Raw genomic sequence first — 21,764 nt, forward strand, 5'->3', positions numbered from 1 at the left:
TGGTTTTTTGTAGCCTATTTTTGGCATGATTTATTTCCCTTTGAGTCGTGGGCCCTCTGAATAATTCCTTGGGTAAACTTGTTATCACCTACATAAATCCTGTATTAACAGCGATAAAAACATGATGGATATTTACTGATTAAAAAAAATAAATCATTATACATTCATTCACATATAATATAGACTAATATAATAGGCTGATATAATATAATATAATAGATGCATTATACACACAATGTCACATTATAGGCTACAATGTCACGTAGTAGGCATAGCGTACCAAACTAAAGGAGAAGATGTTTGACAGAGGCTACACAATAACAAATTGTTGTTACAATAGGTACAATACTGGTGTGAACTAAAAATTAATTCAGCTGATTTAAAACATTTAAGAATTAATGAGGTTGAGCGTAAGATCTTGACTGTCAGTCACGTGCACTAGATTAAAATGTAAAGATTTACTCAATTAAATTTGGCTTCTGATTAATCAAATTAATATTGTGTTCAGGAAACATACATTTTACTACCACATTCCTAAGGCAACAAGTTATCTGAAATGTAAGGTGAAATGTGATCTAGGTTTAATTGAGGGTGTCAGAATGCGCCTTAATTGTATTTGGCTAGAGTCACGCTACAGTGAATTACCAAGGGGTGGATTGAGGACTTCGTGTGACTGCATTTTGCTAGGAAAGATACCATGGTGTCAGTCTGAATGATGTCAATTAAGATGACTATTATATCTGCTGGCTTCTTTTGTTTAAATTCGACATGTTGGGACTGTTACACTAAGTAACTTCTTTTGTATTACAAGGTTAGAGGCCAGTCTAAAAGCAGCATTGCCATCACCCATTGGCAGTAGGATGATTGGATGAAGATTGGGCCGATGTATTTGTCATACATATGAATGGTGTTTCTGCCTATGCAAATTAGTACATATTCAATAAGTGTGGAGCTCATGTGCATATTCAAATTAATTTCAAAAGAAACTTGTAATACAAAAAAAGTTACTTTTCATGTATACTTTTACTATGTAAAGTTTTATTGTGGTAGGAGTAAAGGAAAAAATGAAGCCTATTTGGGTGTATTTTGGGCATTATCGATTAGTGTATAGCTCATTTGCATATTAAAATTCATTTTCAAAGAAACTTGTAATACAAAAAAAATTTACTTTTCATGGGTACTTTCATTGTGTAAAGTTTCATTTTGATAGGAATAAAGGGAAAAAAAATCTTTTTGGGGTGTATTGTTGCCTGGCATTATTAGCACACATCTCAGATCGATGAGAATGAAACATATTTCCTCAACTAGGATTTCTTAGGACTTTTAGTATGTTGTTCTGGACACCTCATAGAAATGATCTATGCTGAAAAAAAATATTTTACAATTAGTCTGTCGTAAAAAGCTACTTTGCCTGGACTATATAGGTCAAGCCAGGCCCGGGGTGGGTAATTGGGAGAATCGTGAGAGTTCCAGGTGGGCCGCTTCACTTCTGGGCCGGTCGAGAATTAAATGTTTTGACATTTGTCACGTTAGTCCATTTCTCTTAAAGTAGGCTACACACGTTCGGCATTCTGACACCGCAGCCTCTGCGTGGGTTGTACCGTGCGAGGAAGTTCTCCCCTCCCAAATAGAGTTGGTTGGGTCCATAGCCCGTCTTTTCCAAAAAGTTTTCTCAGATAGGCTACCGATAGCTGGGCCCATAGACATATGGGCCGGTCCTACCGCAACGATACGCATCAGAGAGGATGGATGGGAGGAAGAGGCCAGGAGGGGCTGAAAAAGCCAGGTTGAAAAAAAAGAAAGACACTGGAGTAGGATGCTGCCAAATGTGCCAAATGTGCCTATTTATTTTCAAGAGGACAAACACAAACACAAGTAGCAACTGGTAAAGAGAGACATAGACCTAATGATTAGCAACGTAACTATTCGGCTAACGTTATAGCGTTGGTTAATATCGTTGTAGCGTTGTCAACCTATTCGCAAGCAAAATAATACATTGAATTAAAATATTACTGTGCCATTTGTGTCCAAATACTCTCACAGTACAACCTCCTCACAGATGCTTATCATGTCATTGGGTTAGCATATAAGTTTCTGTTGACTTTGTTCATCACACAGGTTGCATGTGAGAGAAGCTTCTCAACCTTAAAATGTGTGAAGAATAGGACAACTTGGAGGCTTTCATGTTAATGTGCACAGAGAAGGAAATCCTCATGTCTATAAGCAACGACACAGTTATAGATAAAGTGGCTGAAACTAGTGCACTGCTTAGTCGGTTACTGATGCTGCAGATGCTGTTGGTGCTATTCGCAATGTAACTGTATACTGCACTGTGAGTTGAACTGTAAACATTAGTTCAATATGCCTCTTTGTTGAAGAGTGGGATACTTTTCAAATGCTTTATTTATTTATTTTTGCTTTTGTTAATTTATCAACCTATCCTTGTGGAATAGAGGAATATTTTTTGTTAACTTCTCAGTTTAAGTGGATTATTATTTAACCTTTACATTATTTGTTGAACCATGGTATTAATAAAAAAAAAACTACAGGATAGTAAGAGCTGAACTGTTGCTTAATTTCCACTACCATGGAAAAAGTGGGCCAGTCTTGGGCCTGAAATTCCCGGGCTGAAAAGTGGCCCCACTCCGGCCCTGAGTGAAGCTGATTTTGGCCAAAAGTTAGCAGCCTGGTGAAATGCAGTGGGGTTTCTTGGCTCAATACTAGTCAGGTAGAACGAGACATTCACTTTTTCATTGGTGATTATAATCCCAGAAAAAACATCAGAAATAGGGGTGCAGAGTCACATTAGGCAATATCTCAAGATATCAAGTAGTTTTGTTCTCTTCTCACATGATAGCAGACTGTCAGAGTTCCACTTATTGAATACTTTACTTTGCATTGAAATATCACTGGCTGTTTCTAAAAGCAGGGTCACTTGACCGATCTTCCCAAGAGATGGTAGACACATGACAGCCAGCATGCTGAATTTAAAATTCTTCTCAAATAGATGTAAACCAGTAATCCTGATTATCATTTCTGAAGGTCTTTTCAAATCACTGTGTGTTTCAAAGGGTCGTTAAGGATTTTTAAAATTTTAGGCATGTTTCTAAATCTAGGTATCTAGTTTTCTTAACATCCTGAAATTAATTTGAATGGCATATGGCCATGTGAAAAACCCACCTGTCGTCGCCACTACCCGCCCAGGCAAATCACTGCAGATTTGTGACCTCCTCAAACCAGGAAAATGTCAGAACCGTTTTTTACGGACAATGTCGCCAAAATTAATCAGTTAGCAAGGCAGATAGCTTTTATTAGTGCCAAATATAGTGTTAAAAAGGGCTGTCTCACCAGTTGCCTCCAGCTGTGCACCCCCGCTGTGCAGGCCACTCACGGGACCTGGGGTCCAGGCAGAGGTCAGCCTATCAGTTGATCCCAGGAGTCCGTGGGGCTCGTGCACAGTGGAAATTCACTGGCCAGATGGTCACCCCATGCTGGGTTTCCAAAGCAGGTCTGAACATGCCCTCTCATCCCCCCCCTCTGGCCTATATAAGCTTGGGCCACCACTGGCCAGTTGTGGGTCAGAAGAAGCTGGAGAAAGTCATCATCAAGGAGTTCGGTGGACTGTTCAACATCATTATCAGAGACATTCACTTTCATCATTGCCGTGCGTCGATAAGATTGTGAGTGTTCTGTTGTCATATGTGTGTTTAGTAGCAAGTCTGTTTCGTGTCAGTGTAGATCATATATGTACGTTTATTTGTGTAGGAAGCATTCACTGTCAGATCTCATTTATGCTACTTTAAAGATTTACCGTTGGTAACGGAGATACTGGAATGTCCACCGTTACGCGGCACGGTATTAAAGGATTAAATCCGCATTTATAGCCGTAATATTCATCATGTAGGCTATACTATATTCATTCTTGTTGTTTGATTTTGTTGCACTTTGTGACACTTTCTCTCTTCTCTCTTCTTTTCCTTGTAGACTCTAATGCAGTGGCAGTACAAGGTCTGCAGATAAACAACAAGTAATCGAGGTTTACTCATTACACTACACTGCACTAGACTAAATTGTGATTCCTTCCAAAGAAACCATACACTTCCGTGCCCACACTGTGACTGTCCCTGTTCTTATAAATCATGGGGTGCACTTGGCACGCACTTGTCTAGATACCATGTGCAAAATTTGGCTGGGTCTGGTTGCACATTTTGTATGTCTAGTTTGTGACTCTAGCTCTCACACTACAGTAAAATTATATTTTCAACATATTGGTCAGCACTTAAAGATTCAAGAAACTGTGCTTTTTCTCTCACAAAAGTAGAAATAATTCACCCCATTTGCTTAATGACTTTAAAACAGAAGTGATCAGAAGATCAGAGCAAGATATTGTTGAGGTGCAGGATATTGCTGAAGATGATTCTTTAACATTAGATAGTGATGAGGAAGGGATCGCTGGGAGTTTTGATAGAGAAGGTGATTTGAGTGAAGCAGTAATTACCAAAATTGGTTCCCTATTGTTGAAGTTGGAGAGCATTTAGTTTCAAAGAAATGATAAATTGATGAATTGGTAGATGATGTGCAGTTTATTTCAAGCTCAGGATCTGTCCCAATCATAAAACAAATTGTTGATTCAACTCTCAAGAAACATGTTGTGTGGATAAAGCAGTGGTTGCAGAATTAGTTGAAGAATTGTTCATTGGTAATTCAATAAGCAAAGCTCCGGACGGCCCTCTTTCTTCCTCTTTTAAAAGAAATATGTATTTCAAGAACCCATAAAATACATTCTTGATCCCAAAGAAAAGCAAAGTTTTCAGTATATTCCTATTCGAAAGCCATTGCAGCAGGTGTTGTCAAACATTCAACAGATCGTCTTCACAAATCTAGAGAATACTGATGGTAGAAGCAGTGTTCATATCTTTCAGTCATTGTATGATGGTAGATACTATAAAGACAACAACTTTTATCATGAGAATAGTCACGGCATGTCCCTTATTCTGCAGGTAGATGATTTTGATATAATCTGCTGGGGACTTCACGGAAAAAGCATAAAATAACAGCTGTTTACTTTGTGTTAGCCAATGTGCCACCACAGTTACGGTTTTTACTGACAGCCATTTACCTGGCCATTCTCAGTAATGCCAATGATGTGAAAAATGTGGTAATGGAAAGGTACCTCTTTTGAAACATCTTGTAACTCTAGAACAGGAGGGCTTTTTTTTCTTGCCAAGTCAGGGCATAAACATTAAAGGGACTGTTCACTGTGTAGCTGCTGATAATGTAGGCGCTCATTTTATTGATGGCCTTCTTGAAAGCTTTTCAGGTTAATTTATTTGCAGATTTTGTTTTGGACAACACTTTGAATTTCGGTCAAAAGAAAAAAAGAAGTGTGATCTGGGGCATTTTCTCCCAGAGCAAAGAAGGCCCATGAGCAAGACATTCCAGCTCTACTTGAGAATCCTACACTGAAACACTCACATGGTGGCAGTGTTCATTGACTGATAAGTTGGAACATTTTCATTTTGTTTCTGGCTTGTTCCTGATCTAATTCACAATCTTTTTGAAGGCATTCTACCTTTAATTACGAAAAAGTACATTACATTGACTTAACTGAATGATGCCCTTCATTGATTACAAATCATCATCGTTACTCTTACGAGGATGAACTTCATGAGTCCGGTGAGCCCGACCGCTTATAGCGGTCGCGACTCCACCACTTGAACCCGAAACGGTCCATCGTTAAACCTAATAACTGTCCTTTTTCAACCCTCTTCCATCTGTCTGGTGGTCTTCGCCTCCCAGGTCTGGCCTCTGTTGCCTTGAATAATGTTTCTGTAGTGCTGCATTATCCATCCTAATACAGTGTGCTAGCCAATCAATGTGACGCTGCTCCTTTAGTGGCCTCTTCCCTGTAAATCTTTATATGTCATTATTTGAATAGACAAAGGCGTAGTCCCAGTTTCCTGCTTCTTTCTCCGCTTCAGTCAATCCTGGATCTGGTGCATTGCGGCGTTTGGACCGATGGACTGATCTGTGTAATATCCCACATTTGATTCCAGAAAGTGTTGCCTCTTTAGGCTGTTGCCATTTTTAACAGGGTCAAAGATAACTGTTGATGAACCAGGATGGCAAGTTGTCACGGACTTAAAAGGCATTGCATCTCCAGGCCATTGTGAAGAATCTGTTTATTACCTTGACTGCTAAATATCTGAGCATCTGAGCCACAGACCCGTCCAAATTTACCATCTACACACAGTGCTCCTTAACAGAAACCAGCCGTAAGTGTCTCAAAGGTGGCATCCCTAGTCCCCCTAGAAAAGGACTCAAAGGTGTCATCCCTAGTCCCCCTAGAAAAGGTCTCAAAGGTGTCATCCCTAGTCCCCCTAGAAAAGGGACTCCAAAGGTGTCATCCCTAGTCCCCCTAGAAAAGGTCTCAAAGGTGTCATCCCTAGTCCCCCTAGAAAAGGTCTCAAAGGTGTCATCCCTAGTCCCCCTAGAAAAGGTCTCAAAGGTGTCATCCCTAGTCTCCCTAGAAGTGTTGCATGGAGACGTACAGGAAACAAGACGACAGCCTAAGATCTGTGCAGTTGTTGAACATGGTATGTTGTCATGGAATCAGTTATGCTGTTGGAATGATTTGTGTAATTTGTGTTTATGGCTCAACAGGAGGATTGCCTGATTCTGTTGACATTTTTAAAGTTGTAATCATTAGGAACAGTGTCTGTTTCATTGTAAAACCTGATGAACACTAGGTCGTATCAGTGATGCACATTCCTTGGCAGCTTGCAAAAGCACATGGTTCTTCTAAGGAGACATATTTGCTTGTCATTTTAGGTAACAAAAATACACCAAGTAGGGAGCATGATTCACATAGTTTGTTCTTGGAATTTAGGGAATAATTAAGAATTTATGCAATGATTAGTATTAGTATATTTCATTCAGAGCAGTAGTCATTCTTTTATTTAAGGAATATTTCACTGCATATAAACTTCAGATGAATAATGCTAATCACCTCAAAGCCGGCCAAATGAACCAGTCTTCTTTTGTTTATCTTTTTTTACTCTTCCCTAGCTCGCCACCAGACACAATGACTTCACTTGTAATGCTTTGAGTGATTCTGGCACAGCATGGCATATGAAAACTGAGTTTACCATCCGGAATACCACTTACTGTGAAAGATCTCTATGCGGCCGTAAAAAAAGAGGCATTTGGAGGAGGAGAGCAGTTTATCCTTCAGTACATAGACAGGGATTTTGGAGACCAGTTCTGCACTGTAACTTCAACTAATCTAATTTAAGATAAACCCGCACTCAGAGTCATTCACATTGCACCGCCAGCATTTGTGCCACCATAGGATACAGTTGAGAATATCTTTCAAAATAATGGAACCTCCTCAGCCTCCTGTAGTTCCTTGGCATCATTTGGCTCCTCTGCAGAAACAGTTTTGTTGCCATGTGATCCATGTATGGAAAGCAACAGCTCCACCCCCTGGCCATCTGAGGTACCAATTCCAAGAATTATTTATAACACAGAGCTTGTGTTAGAGATAGCACATGAAAGCTTTCTCAGGGATGGCAGCCTTCTGAATTCACCAAGTATTAAAACCGACATTCTTGAGAGGTAGAAGAAAGAAACGATCTACCAGTGCACAGCATATCCATCTGGTGCACAGCTTTGTGCTGTGGCGGAGGCTCTCATCGAGCGGCATCCGTGCTTAAAAGAACCAGACTTGGTCTCTGTTTGCTATGGTTGGCTGTCAAGTTGAAACTACCAAATGGGGAATTCTACAACAAAACTCAGAAGCCTTGGATGTCCAGAGGTCACAGTCAACTCTGTCAAACTGAAGAAACCTCAAGATGCAACCTCCTGCCAGAAATGTAAAAAAGCCAAGAAAGGCAGAACTTAATTATCTCCCTCCACATCCAACTGGAGAGACGCAGGAAAGTCTGGAACAAGAACGAATCTGTTGATTGATGAGTCAAAGAAGAAAGACAATGCTAAAATTCTTAGTGAAAAAATACTTTTTCATTTTCACGGGGACGACAAGAAGTAGAGTGCCAGTGCCCACCAGTAGCAGGGGTGAAAGAGAGGGGGGGCCAGCCGTGTTCAGCTTTTCCCAGGTGTGTACGTGACTTTTTTTATATATACAGTAATGCAAAAATTATTGAAAAACCAAATTATTTTCCTAGTTTACTTGACTCTTTTATTTCTAAGTGCTAATGTTATTCTTGTGTCTCTAAGGTGCAAGAGGAGTTTCAAAGGATTACTGCTTTACATCTAGTGTCAAAATTCATGCCGCTCCTCGACAAATACACGCCACGACGGCTGTCCATACTTAACGAAAAAGGGAGGTGCCACAGGAAGAAGGCTTTGTCCATGTCATTTTGAGAGATTGGCATGTGACTCTAGTGGGATTGACTGCCCTGCCAATACAATGAATGGGGAAACACTATATCCTCACCTGATATCATTGAGAAACTGTTCCATAACCCTGTAATTTATGGTTATATGCCATGGAAATGTCTAGTCAATACGTATCTGATGTGAGCCTTGTTTGTGTTGATGACAAACAAGGTAGTAAAACATAAGTGCTTGAAATTACCTAAGTGGATGGAACATCGGCAGGTTCATTGAGGGGGAAGAAGTGCTGTGTGACATCATCAGCAGTATGCCGAAGGCTTGCCTCACACTTCTTGGCTTCATATATGCTCTGAATCTTAAATATCCCAAGGAAATCAAGCACAGTTTGGAGGTCTTCCAATAACTTTTTCTAGAGCTTGATGATACAAAACAGACTCCAAAAGTGTTTTCATTGAAAAACAAATTGTTATCCTACATGATTGATGTTTTGGAAGGTTTGTTTGGAATCACAGAGCTCCAGAGTATCGTATCATGTCTGAATCGGTAGGACTAAATAACATTAGATTAACCAACTCAAAAGTATCAACTTGATAATTCTGGCTTTTGATACAAAGCGAAATGAAATTAAACTTAATTGTTGTTGTTGCCCTGACTTAAGTACAATTATGTATCCAATAATGGCATGTATGTTCATTGTACTTGAATATTAAATATTGCAAGTTAAACCAATGTAAAATATCCTTGCAAAATATACCCTTAATTTTGTTTTAAGTTGGCTTACCCCTCCAATAGATGGCACCTTTTTCTATAGCAAGAATGACATGCTGTGATTGTATTGTAAACAAATACAATAAGTCACAATGGAGAAGGCATTGTGAATAAAACTGAGGTGGTTAGGTTACAATTTATTGGCATTCATTCAAGTCCAAAATTAAACCATATTAATGGAATTAATTCAGGAACTCACTGCAATAAATCACCACATTTTCTCCCTCCTTTCTTCCACTCTCAGTCCTCCCCTCTGGTTGGCCCTGGGACCTGAGGCTTAAAGGTTGGAGCCCTTTTTCACTGTTTAGGGCCTTATGCACAGTGTCTGTGTATAAACAGAGGCATGATCCCTTCAGTAATTCAGAAAACCCAGCCGATATCTTATTTATCATATTGAGAAGTTCTGGATCACAGATCCAGACAAAAGCTGTCAAAGGTCCTGATATGTGTATAACATTCCTTAGTCATTCAGATATGTTTTGCAAGGCTCTGATGGCCAAAGTATTCGGTGTATCAATCATGGGAGGAGTTTAGACTGGTGGACTAAGGTCTCCAAATGGCCCAGGATAGTCCTTGTGTTATGGATTTTATTTGAAGTGTCCCCTGGCCTAATGACTATTAGTTAGATGCAAATGACTTGAATAGACCACAAACATTAGGTAAGACACTTATTTCATATGAAGCTGGATCAACAATCCCAATTGAAGATGAGCATGGTTGTGATAAACTTGTTGATGTTTGTTATTTGGTCCTGTCTATATGCTAACATCTCCCCCTTGTGGAGAGGTGACTGAATTATGGGTGTAATATTAAACAAGTGATGCAAGACCATGCATAACTCACTATGCCAGACTACACATATTATTTCCTAGAGTGATCAAGAAAAGTTGGTTTGCTTCCAACCTGACATTATTGTTTTGGTGGCAAGAACAGGACAAAATAAGCACAATTGCTGCAGTGATACTCGATCGGCGCTGGTTATACAGACCAGCCTTGGAAAACAACTGTTTTGGTAGCATTTTAATATCCAGCAGGGGGCACATAATCACTAATAATGGTGCTTGTTAAAACCTAAACAGACCTCTTTTTGTACAGAGATCGGGCACTCATCAGGCATAATACGACACACAGATGATATTACACATTTTAATAGAATTTGCAGTATTCTAAGCACTTTCAGGACTAGAATGGGAGCTTGCAGGCTAATAAGTTCAGACAGCAGTTTGATTTGGCTTTCAGGACTAGAATGGGAGCTTGGAGGCTAATAAGTTCAGACAGCAGTTTGATTTGGCTTTCCTGACAGCAGATGTACGCTACTGAGTCAAAGTCCTAGGCCACCCAGACAATTCTTAATTCTTATCTTTTTCTTGGGGGGGGGGGGGGGGAATAGGGCAGGAAATGAGAGGGAGAAGATGTTGGGAGTGGACAGGAGAAATGACATCAGGCCGGATTCGAACCTATGTCCTCCATGGGCATCAAGCCCAAATGTGGTTGGGGCTACTGCTTGTGCCACAGTGCCCCCCTGAGAGGTAAGTATTTGGCCATTTAGTTAAAACACTTTATAACATTAAGGTAAATACGAAGGTACAAAGAAAAACAGCTTTTTCGTTTTGTTTCTTTCTAGTCCTTCTAGAATTGGTCATGCTGAAAATAAGGGACATGAATACTTTCGACTGTGCATTACCGATGCTCCACAATAATCATACCAACAAGCGTGGCTTGCTACTGATTAGCCAATTATACACTTCATAACAGCCAGAATAAGTGTATATGCTAGCATAGCAATGTGACAGCCTTGAAATGGCTTGCTGACAGTATGAAAAGGCTGGGACTAAAAACTGGAACTGATGTGATTCCACTGCACACTGCTCAATTACTTTTATGACTACTTTTGTGACAGTTTATGTGACAGTATGAAAGGCTGGGACCGAAGATGGGACTGATGTGATTCCACTGCACACTGCTCCATGACCGTAAATAAATCACAGATAGCTGAATATTATAAATTAATGAATATTATAAATTAATGAATGCTATTATACTGAGTATTACAATAGTAAAAAATAACAATAATAATCATAATAATAGTAATAATAATATATCTGGTGCAAGCCTTAGTTTAGGTGCTGATGACAGTCTAGACTAGGAGGGGAAGAAAAGCGACAAAGTGAGTGGGCAGAGCTTGGCTGCCTAATATGTGTATATGTACTTCATTGTTATGGTGATGAGGAACAATGTTTCCACAGCCATCGGCATTAACTGGCAAAGGTCAATTTTGTTGAGTTATCGTTGGCTGGCTGTACGACAATTTTAGTTATACAAGGATGTGTCCTGCTTCTAGCGTCATATGCATGCAGTGAAACTGGTCTGCTCAGCCCACAGCAAACGGGAAGTGCAACCACAAGGTAAGAACTTGAGATGCTCTTTAAGTAATTTAGTTTTCATTTATTTTGAAAGATGGTGTTTTTATTTTTTTAATTGCTGAAATATACAGTGAATTATGAACTTGCCATTTAACGTGTTATTCAGTTTCAGGACATTCGGTTTAAATTTCATTATGTAGTCGAATATGTTACTTTAAAGATCTAGATTGTCAGGAGAAGTAATCAGATTATTCTTGAACATGCCCTTGTTTCATGCCACTTTACTACTAGATGAGTTTTTAGCTAAATAAAAAATAGCTAGTCTGGTCACATCTACATTCTTTTTTTGTAATTATGTAATCAGTACTCTGAATCACAGTATTTACAGTATTTCTAATGGGATCCTTGTCAATAGTTTTAGATAGATAGTGAGATAGATAGATAGATAGATAGATAGATAGATAGATAGATCGTTGAAGTTGTGGATAAAACAGATGTGAGACTTTCCACATGTAATGTATAATCTTACCTCTACAGTAAACTAAAGTGCCTTGTCAAGTGTACGTGCTGAGGTCATTTGTGAAGTTGTGAAGTTTTGCAAACAACTTGCATTGTAAATTGAAGCAAACTCATTGGTTAATGATGAGAAGAAACCTTCACAGCTCTTGTAATATAATTTAGAAATATCAGAAATATTTGTACTGTATGTTAGCCATGTGTCTGTAAGCTTATTGTTTTTGTGTGGCACTGAAAAGCACCTTTCACGTACAAATGGAAAAAAAAACGGTTCACTAAAGGAAATGAAAGTATGTCTATGCGGGGGGGGGGGGGGGGGGGGGGGGGGGGGGGGGGGGGGGGGGGGGGGGGGGGGGGGGGATACAAGCCCACTAGGATTATTTTTTTTAAAACACATTTCAGAGTTATGTTCCAGTTATGTGTACCCTAGTCTGATGTGGATGTATTTTGCTTTTATCTATATAGGCCATTGTTTTGAAAGTGGTTCGAACGGTGACAGGAAATGGCAAGCAATACACTGCTGTTGTTTCTTCTACTCTGTGTGCATGGTAATAATGTTTTCACACCTCTTGCTTTGCTGTTGCAGAATTGTTTAACAGTTAAGAATTGGCTTGGTATGGTTTGGTCTTTCCGTAGACCTGCCCCTAAATTATGGAAAGCTGAAGCTGTAGTTGAATCATATATTTTACTGTGTTATTATTTGTACAGTGTTGTGTTTTATAATGTGCCCAGTTGAATTGATTTTCATCATATTACTCTCTCCTCACATCCGACTGCTTTGAAGAGGGAACAATGGCAAATCAAGGTATGGCCTAAAGTTTCAATAAATATTTATTAAGATTCATAGAATGTGTGTTATTGTGTTTTTTCTTTTCTTGTTTTCCTATGCTTGGAAATCATGTTGCTTTGTTGACTGGGATCAGATGACGTGTTTGTGAACATTGTTGAAATGTGAAATTTCTGTATTAAATGTCTATGAGATAATCAAAACCGGTAAAAAATTTCACAAGGTGTTGATGGTTGACATTTGACTGTCTAACTGTCTTATACGACTAATTGAAATACTGATGCACTAAAGGTTTCAGTGGTGAAAACAAGAGGTTTACTTTGATGTGCTGGCTTGCATAGGATTCCATAGTGAAGCCTTTTTGTGGTTGCTGGCTTTAGGGTTCTAACTCAATGCTGGACCATTAATTGTCCTTAGTAAAACTTAGGCCCAGGTTGAAAAAAAAAAACAAATTTCCCTTTAGTGTAGCTTGACAAAGAAGTTGTGAATGTACTACTAAATGGCCTCATGTGCTGTTTCAATGTAAAGGTTTACTCCTCTCACCCCTCCTCTTCCTCTTCCTGTGTCTGTCCCATGCAGCTTCCATTCAGGAGGATGCCCCCTGCTACAGGATCGAGCCTGTGACACTGGTATGTGTGGTTATCAGTGACATTGTCCTGACCGTGGCTATTGTCCTTATCACCTACTTCTGTGCAAGCCGCCGCAGACGACAGACATACAATGGTAGATCCACGCTTCATATCTCTTATACTGTGTAGGCTATAGCTGTACAGGGTGGGCTAGGTCCTGTTTGGGTCTATTGAGAGTTCAGCGATCGAGGACTGTAGACTGGTAAAGAGTGGCAACAATACTTGCACTTATCTTTTTAACAACTAAGTGTGATCTGCAATTTGGTCCTTCAGTGTGGTCCATGGTATAGAGGCCTAATCATGCAGGTGCTTCGTCCTGAATGAAAGTGGTCAGTGGTACAGAGGCCTAATGCCGCATGTAGGTGCTTCGTCTGACTCTTGTGAGTGGGTGAGAGACACTGGAAACTGTGACTAATATATATATATATGTGGAAAAAAGTCAACACGTCTTCTAAAACTTAAAATGATAATTTCTCCAGTATTACACGGGAACAAAGCAACAAAGAGCAGACCTCAGCAAGATGGAAACCACAAAAACTGAAAGGAAGGAGAACCCCCCCCCCCCCCCCGCCCCCATTCATTTCCTGTCACATAAAGAGTCTTATTGTTTTTCATTGCTCTTGAAGGACCTGTACTGTTGTGCAGCAAGACTGCAAAATAACAACCTGCACTACTACACCTCATCAGCAAAAACTAAACGTATCCGTCCTACATAACACTCATTGGACCGCTGCACCCTACCAAGTACACGACAAGGCCAGTAGGCTTTAAACATCCTTCTGTTTAACACATCAACTGTAGGTGTCAGTGAAAAGCGGTTGTGTCAGGTTAGTGGTCAGGTGTCTAGCCTTGGTGGGCTTTGTTCAAGATTTCATTGGAAAAAAACACAGATTGTTGTTGTCGTTGTTGCTGTTGTTGTTGTAGGCTTTGAGATGCCGATGAGGTATTATATTACTGATTGAATGCAATGTTCTGAAATTTTGACTGACTTTTTGCCAACTACTTTGCGTGTGAGATATATACACATAGCAATGGACAGACTGAGTTAGGTAGCTTTGCTGAATGATGAAGTATCTCAATGTGGAAGGTTGAATGTATCAGCTATAAAATATCAGGACGTTCTGAACAAACATAGTTGTATGTGTTTTGTCTATAATCTTTCCAGCAATTAATAACATTGCCGTTCCTTTTAACTAAGCGCATTTATTTTTTCCCCTCGACAGCTGAAAAGGTCTACATGAATGTGAGGGCAAACTGCAAGAAGTAAGACAATGAGGCACACAAGAACAGTCCACGGCACATTGTTCACCATTGCCTTTGCACAATACACACCTATAACTGATTTCACACACCATTGCCTTTGTACAATACACATCTATAACTGATTCCACACACCATTGCCTTTGCGCAATACACATCTATAACTGATTTCACACACATCCACACATGGATGCTTTGCACTGGGTATGCATCACGAAGGACATGGATTCCTCTCTTCAGTTCAGACCTTCAAACTGTTATCAGTATCTGCAGCTCAGAGAACGTATGCCAGCTGACCTGAGGCCGCGAATACTCAAAATCATATCAGTATCTGTATTTTCATGGTGTGTTATCGCTTGGAAGGGGATACTTGAGACAGCTGAGAGATATGTTGTGGATATGCTGAAGCATCTTTACGAGTATTAGCGTTTTCTAAGGTTACATGGGAACAGACTACCAGGATCACACGAAATTGAAATACATGAAATATAAAGATGTAGCGATCAATGGTGGGTTTTTTTTTACCGTTATTTAGCTTGACCTCCCAACGTTTGACTAGGAGGCATACTTAGGGGGTTTGGGTGGTTAGCTTTTAGTTCAAAGGTCAGTGATTGACGATCAATGGTGACACACATCATGGACTTGGTCTTCCTTGCATATTCTGGATGAAACATTCTGATTTTGCATGAAGATTACCTCATATCTCCTTTCATCAAGCATGATATTTTCAATAATGTGTACTATATTTAATTTTATAAATACTTACAAATGTCTTTGTATACTTTCTGTAACATTGCTGGCCATTGGCGCCATCTGCTGGCCTTGGCCTTGGCAGTTGTTCAATCTGTCACTCAATATATTAAGGATAATGTATGCTTTGTGCCCATCAACGAATACAATTGCAACAAATGTATTAAAGTACTAAAAAGATTATTTTCCCTAATGTTTTACATTACAATTGATTGGACTGTCCCTCCTATCCCCGCACAGCTGTGTGTGTGTGTGTGTGTTTGTGTGTTTGTGTGTGTGTGCGCCCAAGTGTGTGTGTGTGACTGCACATGTGTGCATGAAAATTAGAAAAGGAACTGTACACCATGACTAGATGAGTGTTCACGATGTTATTTTGGCATTTAAAACAGGAACAAAGTCTCTGGAAAGGAAAACTATATCAATCTCAAAACTCAAAATAAATCTCAAAGTATCCTATGAATGCAAATTGCCCAATGACACCAGTGCTCTCAGGTTAGGTCATCTGGAGTTTATAATGCAATGTCCTACTTTGAAAACTAAAAAACATACCACTAAACTAGTTTAAAGTCTTGCTAAATCTGAAGAGTCCCTTTGCCAGAAATGTTTTCTCCATATAGAAGCTTAATTTAACTTATTTTCTTTAGGTCCCTTTGTTCCTTCTTCTTTCTTCTGTAATCCAGGTGGTTCTATGCATTTGGTGTCAAAGCTAGAAACAGCTAAACATTTATCTAAAGCTGGTTCTCCAAAACATCTCAGATTGGTTCTGCACCTTTCATCGCAAAGAGTCAACCAGAAAATCTTTACAAATGGTTGTCGTGTCTGATTTGTAGATTTGTGATAGAGTAAACACTATTCTTTGTTCTTGGTTGTTCAGGAAAAATCTTCAAAAACTTTAGAAGTTAGGCAGTGTGAAGCAAAAAGGTTTATTTTGTCAGTGCAATACCAACAGCATTTACCTGAGCAAGCCTCGAGACAATACTGAGTTTACAGAGTTTTGCCTTCTCTTTTTATCTGAAGAACCCGTCTTGTCACCCTAAATCATCAGTGGGCCTCCCCATAGAATATATTTAGTTTTTAATTGGACAATTGGGGGCCCGAAAATGTTTTTATGTCATATCTGGTCAGTCATCTGTGCTTCCCCCTTATGGCCGAGGCCCAACAGATAGCACCTGACGAATTAGGAAGTAGCCCATGGTTGAAAATGTGACTAGTTCAGGACAAGAAAGAGTGTACAGTGGGACAGTGGAGCTTAAAATGTGCCGAGTTTAGGACAAGAATAAGTGGGCAGTGGGACAGGGAAGCGCCCTCAGCCATCCTTTGGACAGTTCCCTTGGTCGTCAAGGGGACAGTTCCCTCGGTCACCCCTAAGACACTATCCACACATTAATATTTCTATACCTGATACATATTAAAACATAAAGTGCACATAATGTTATTCATATCAATAGTATAAATAATTTTGTAGTAGTATAGTAGTTTTAATAGCGTGTTATCATGAATATCCTAGTGGTTATACTGATTGTTAATGTTCTTCCCCCACTGATTATTGAGTTTTCATTTCACATATTTTCCACCACAGTTGGTTCTACAGCCTCATGGTTTACATCCTTTTTTCAGTACAAATTGGCATCTGTACTATCCCAGCCTTTTACAGTCTCCAGAGCAATCACACATCTATTGTGTTCTTTTGCCATCTCAAGAGTGGTTTTTGATGTGGACTAAATATGTGAAGTGTTTTTAAACACTTGCGCAAAGCCTTATTAACAGATGACTAATCGGATGTTTCTTGGCAAAAATGCAGACTGAGCTTCAAAGCAAATGCTGGCAAGCAGAGGCTACAGTCTACAGGTCACCACAAGTGTGAATGCACAGGGAACAGAGAGCGTGGTGGTGAATAGAGAGAGGAAATGGCCAAAGCTCCTCTGCAAAACACCTCAGCCTAGTAGCGTTATTATCTGATAACTGTAAGACTGTCAGGCTAATCATGCTAATCAGATCTTCAGAACATCGTGGTCATTATTTCAAGTGCATTCTTAAAGTAACACTATGCAACAATTTGACACTTTTTGAGGTATGGTTTTATAGGCAACTAGTTTTGCTCAAATTCATTTTGATAGCATATGGTCATGGGAAGGACAGATGAACACCTGTGTCTTCCCCACTAGCCATCCAGGATATGCCCTAAGTAGTTCTGTGTACCGGGCTGGAAATGGAAGACAATATTTCACACGCATGACATGGCCAGCTATACGGCCAAAAGATACCAGTGTGTGTTGCCACGCTTCTATCAGAGTCAGTTGGGCTGCTGGTGGTGTTTGCAAGGTTTTTGCTTGCCCTTTTGGGAGTTAGCATGCTAGTTTTGGAACAAAACTCTGTGTTGCTACTATACCAGAGGAGAATACTTAAGGCAGATTTATGGTAATCCGTTTTCGAAGACACAGAGACACGGAGAGCCCTCTCCGACGTTGCAAACGCTCTCTGAGCACCTCTCCGTGGCCTGACGTGCACCTCCCAAATTTTTTAACTATCCGATTCCGTCAATCCGTCAATACATCGCTGTTTACCTTGTGGGTAGTAGTATGCCAACATTAGATAGCTGGCTCAGACACCTCGCAAATCCCCTCATATGTATTTTTCAGTTACAATTATGGGGTTTTTACATTGCACAATGTCTATTTCTCGGTTACTTTAAAAAATCTAAGCCAAAAAAAGTCAAACAAACAACTTTTATGTACAAATACGACCATTTATGGAGTTTGGTCCGCCGCCATCTTTAAAAACCATAAATGACAACGACTTCGTCGAGGCAACTGCGTGACCACAGAGTAACGGAGTCGTAGAAGTATATTTCGGCCTTTAGTGTTTGCCATTTCAAGCATGATTCCAAATCCAGTGTATGCAAATAAAATTATATGTGAACTCTCCCAGAGGGAACAACTGCGTTCTCCTTATAGGATTTCAGTATAGAGCAAGTCAGTGGAAATGACCATCACCCCCTGCTTTGGGACTTTGGATTAAAGACTTGTGGTCATGTTCACATACTAACCTATTTTTACATAGACGGTGTCTATGTGGCTGAGGTGGTGATTTCCTGTGCTGGTTCAGATGTTGCCATGACAGTAAATGTTCCCCTCGCCTAAGTGTTAAACTTACAGGAAATGGGTAGATGTACTGCTTTTATAATAAATGAAAAGAACACTTTGGACAACACTGGTGTTCAAATGTCATTACTTCTACTTTCTATTATTTTTTTTTTTTTTTCATATTTATAGTATTTGATCTTTTGGAAGAGATTTAAAAATGAACTAAGTGTGTTTCAGTCAGTGTCAATAAATGCAAAGGTGAAGAATGCAGAGATGAGGAAAGGAGATAAGTTTCATTTTGATAGAATAACACTGTGTGTGTGTGTGTGTGTGTGTGTGTGTGTGTGTGTGTGTGTGTGTGTGTGTGTGTGTGTGTGTGTGAGAGAGAGTGCGTGTGTGTGTGTGTGTGTGTGTGTGTGAGAGAGAGTGCGTGTGTGTGTGTGTGTGTGTGTGTGTGTGTGTGTGTGTGTGTGTGTGACACCAGGAGGAGGGAAGAGAAACTCAGACAGTTCCTCCTCTGTAAACCCCTCTCTGCTGTAGTGCACACCCACCATAAACACACCTTGTCCACCGTCTCACACGCTGACTGCCTTCCCCTGTGGACTTCTGTGGATCAGGGCTTTCCAATCAGGCATCCGTCACCATCAGAGTGCGGAAGTCCGACACTGGATCCGACCCCCTTGATTATCGCCAGCCCGTTCCTGTTAACCACCCAGACCGGACTGGACTGAACATGGGCAGAACCATATGTATTGTGGCCCCGCTCACAGGAATGTTAGGTGAGTGTCTCCTGCGTGTGCCATCCAGACTGGAGGCTACAATGGGGAATTTTTTCTCCTGTCTGTGTTCTGTCTGGGTGGATGTGGAGCGATGACTGCTCTTTTCCAGGGTCTCTTCAGTCTCTTAAGGGTCTCTTTAGTCCACCGTGACGCAGGTTTAGAATGAGTTTCGGTTCAGCAGGCAGTTAAGGTGCTGTGAGGTGGTCACCGGTGTTGCTGCTAGCATTTTGTCTGTTTGTTGTTGACACCTTGGGTTGACAATTGACTAAGATGGCATGTATGTTAATGTCTATATATCGACAGCATAGTTGAAAATAGCAAACTGTCATTCTAATGTATGGGCTGCTGGTGGCTTTTTAACTTCAAATTGTAGTGTTTAAAAGTATGAACAGGAATATATCAACAGGATTATATCAAACTGTGCTTTTCTATGGTCATCAGAAATAGAGAAAATTACACTTTTACCAAAGACATCGGTTTTGACTTTTTTATTTTAAAACATTGTATATGTTTGTGCACAATATTTGCTTCTATACTAAATTGATTGCCTTTTTATTTACAGGTCCAGTTTCTGGGAGACAAGGTATGTGTGTGTGTGTGTGTGTGTGTGTGTGTGTGTGTGTGTGTGTGTGTGTGTGTGTGTGTGTGTGTGTGTGTGTGTGTGTGTGTGTGTGTGTGTGTATATACCAGTGTTTATAGATTAAGAATAAATGACCTATTTTAGTTTTCTTCTAACTAAGCGGACTGTTCACCCTTCTGTGCAGATTGTGGCCAGTGCTACCAGGTGGAGCTCAGTGTTGTGGTGGCGCTGGTTTCCTGTGACATTCTTTTAACTGTCCTGATCGCCCTCTCTGTCTACTGCTGTGTGTCACGCCAGAGGAGCAGACCTGGTCTGCACACACAGCCCAGTGATACAGGTGCTTGTGTTCAGTGTTATTGCCACCTTACTGTATGTTTTAGCTTTTTTTCTAGACAGATAGAGAGACATTAATGCAAGCAATGAATGATCTTGGGTTCTGTCTTTCTTTTTTACTTACTGACATTTTTTAACACGATTTCACAGGAAAAGGAAAACAGCTAACTGCTTCGAAAAAAGCAAAAAAGACTGAGGTCACGGAGTCACCATATCAGGTAGACTTTCAAAGTCAGCAGATCTCTATAGGCTGATAAGTCTATGGAGTCACTGTCTCAATGTTAGTTCGTCTCCATGATATCCAGTATGTTTTTCTCATGAAGATAATTGTGTTTTAGGAGCTGTATGGAGTCCAGTCGGACGTTTACAGTGATCTCAGGCAGTATCGGAAATGAGTCTACAGAGCAACCCTGCGAACATCAGGACTGGAAAGGTTTATTATTATTATTATTAAAGGTCATTCTGATTAATATTTTTCTACTAAGAGGTGGTATGACCTCAAAGCTTAATGTGTCACTTTGATGTCAGTAGCATGTATTGGTTGACACGGAGAGGAGTGTGAACTTATGTTACTGACCACATCCTAGTCACCTTTATCTCATTAACCAGCACTCTCTTTCTTTTCCTGGAAGGGCACGTAGAGCACTAAACAGTCCGTAAAAGCTACCTTGGCAGTGCTATTTTCAAACTTCCACTTATTTGTTTAAAAATCATTTTTACCGCTTTGTACAATTTGTATACATGTAGACATTATGTCAACTTTGTTTGGTAACACTTTACACAAAACCCAGTATCTGTAAAACATTATAAACACATTCATAAAGGGTTATAAAGTATTAATAATGCCTAATAATGATTAACAAAAGTCTATTTAGTATCAGAATGCATAAAAAAGCTTCTGTAACTCTTGAAAATGGCACTGATGACTGTTTAGTCACCAAATGTTCTTTATGGAGCCATATAATAATAATAATAATAATAATAATAATAATAATAATAAAACTTTATTTATACAGCACCTTTCATGCAAAAGAATGCAGCTCAAAGTGCTTTACAGCAAATACATAACGTGCACAAAGAAATTACATGCACATAAAAATAGACATCAAAGAAATATAAAAACTCTATGGGACTCCATACAAGCTTTCATGATAATAGTTGTGTGGGGCCTTTACTACAACATCATAATCCTTTATGAGTGCAGTCATGTCAATTTATAAATAGATCTATACATTATATCAGATGCTATGATGCATTATGAATAATTTATAGATTTATAAACGTGTTTATAATGCTTTCTGGATACTGAGTTGAATATGTGTTACCAGTTTTTCTTTATGTAGAATAAATTATTTGAAATCATGTATTATATTATTCTTTGTGTGATTGCATGTACATTTTGTCAATGTGTATAACCTTTTGAATTGATTATGTTATGTAGATAAAATAAACTATTATATTTCCATATGCCTCCTATGATGTAGTATGCCTCACTTTACAAACACTGTATACTGTACAAACATTGTGTGTAGTATAGATTTGGGTCATGGAAAACTAT

General features: G+C 39.6%; 2 protein-coding genes and 1 long non-coding RNA gene across 4 annotated transcripts; all 3 read left to right on the forward strand.

Moving 5' to 3' along the window:
- Positions 1-3,536: 3,536 nt before the first annotated feature.
- Positions 3,537-9,242, forward strand: LOC116222490. The gene is made up of 4 exons (XR_004164691.2): positions 3,537-3,680; positions 3,985-4,027; positions 7,069-8,117; positions 8,239-9,242. It is a non-coding gene; the product is annotated as an uncharacterized LOC116222490 (long non-coding RNA).
- Positions 9,243-11,366: 2,124 nt separating this feature from the next.
- hcst (hematopoietic cell signal transducer) lies at positions 11,367-15,614 on the forward strand. Its single transcript, XM_042709045.1, has 5 exons — positions 11,367-11,531; positions 12,471-12,553; positions 12,790-12,810; positions 13,372-13,515; positions 14,645-15,614. Exons 2-5 carry the CDS (start codon positions 12,508-12,510, stop codon positions 14,686-14,688), a joined length of 255 nt encoding a protein of 84 aa, XP_042564979.1. The 5' UTR covers positions 11,367-11,531; positions 12,471-12,507; the 3' UTR covers positions 14,689-15,614.
- Positions 15,615-18,992: 3,378 nt separating this feature from the next.
- On the forward strand, positions 18,993-21,669 carry LOC105891757 (transmembrane immune signaling adaptor TYROBP). Of its 2 annotated transcripts, XM_012817938.3 has the most exons (5): positions 18,994-19,293; positions 19,856-19,876; positions 20,058-20,210; positions 20,357-20,424; positions 20,545-21,669. In XM_012817938.3, the coding sequence occupies exons 1-5, from the start codon at positions 19,248-19,250 to the stop codon at positions 20,599-20,601; spliced, it is 345 nt and encodes a 114-aa protein (XP_012673392.1). In that variant the 5' UTR covers positions 18,994-19,247; the 3' UTR covers positions 20,602-21,669. The 2 variants fall into 2 exon arrangements, with proteins under 2 accessions (XP_031432479.1, XP_012673392.1); XM_031576619.2 differs by having other exon boundaries at positions 18,993-19,876.
- The last annotated feature ends 95 nt before the right edge of the window (positions 21,670-21,764 follow it).

This window comes from Clupea harengus, chromosome 11 (assembly GCF_900700415.2).
Source record: "Clupea harengus chromosome 11, Ch_v2.0.2, whole genome shotgun sequence".
In the NCBI taxonomy this organism is placed as follows: Eukaryota; Metazoa; Chordata; class Actinopteri; order Clupeiformes; family Clupeidae; genus Clupea; species Clupea harengus.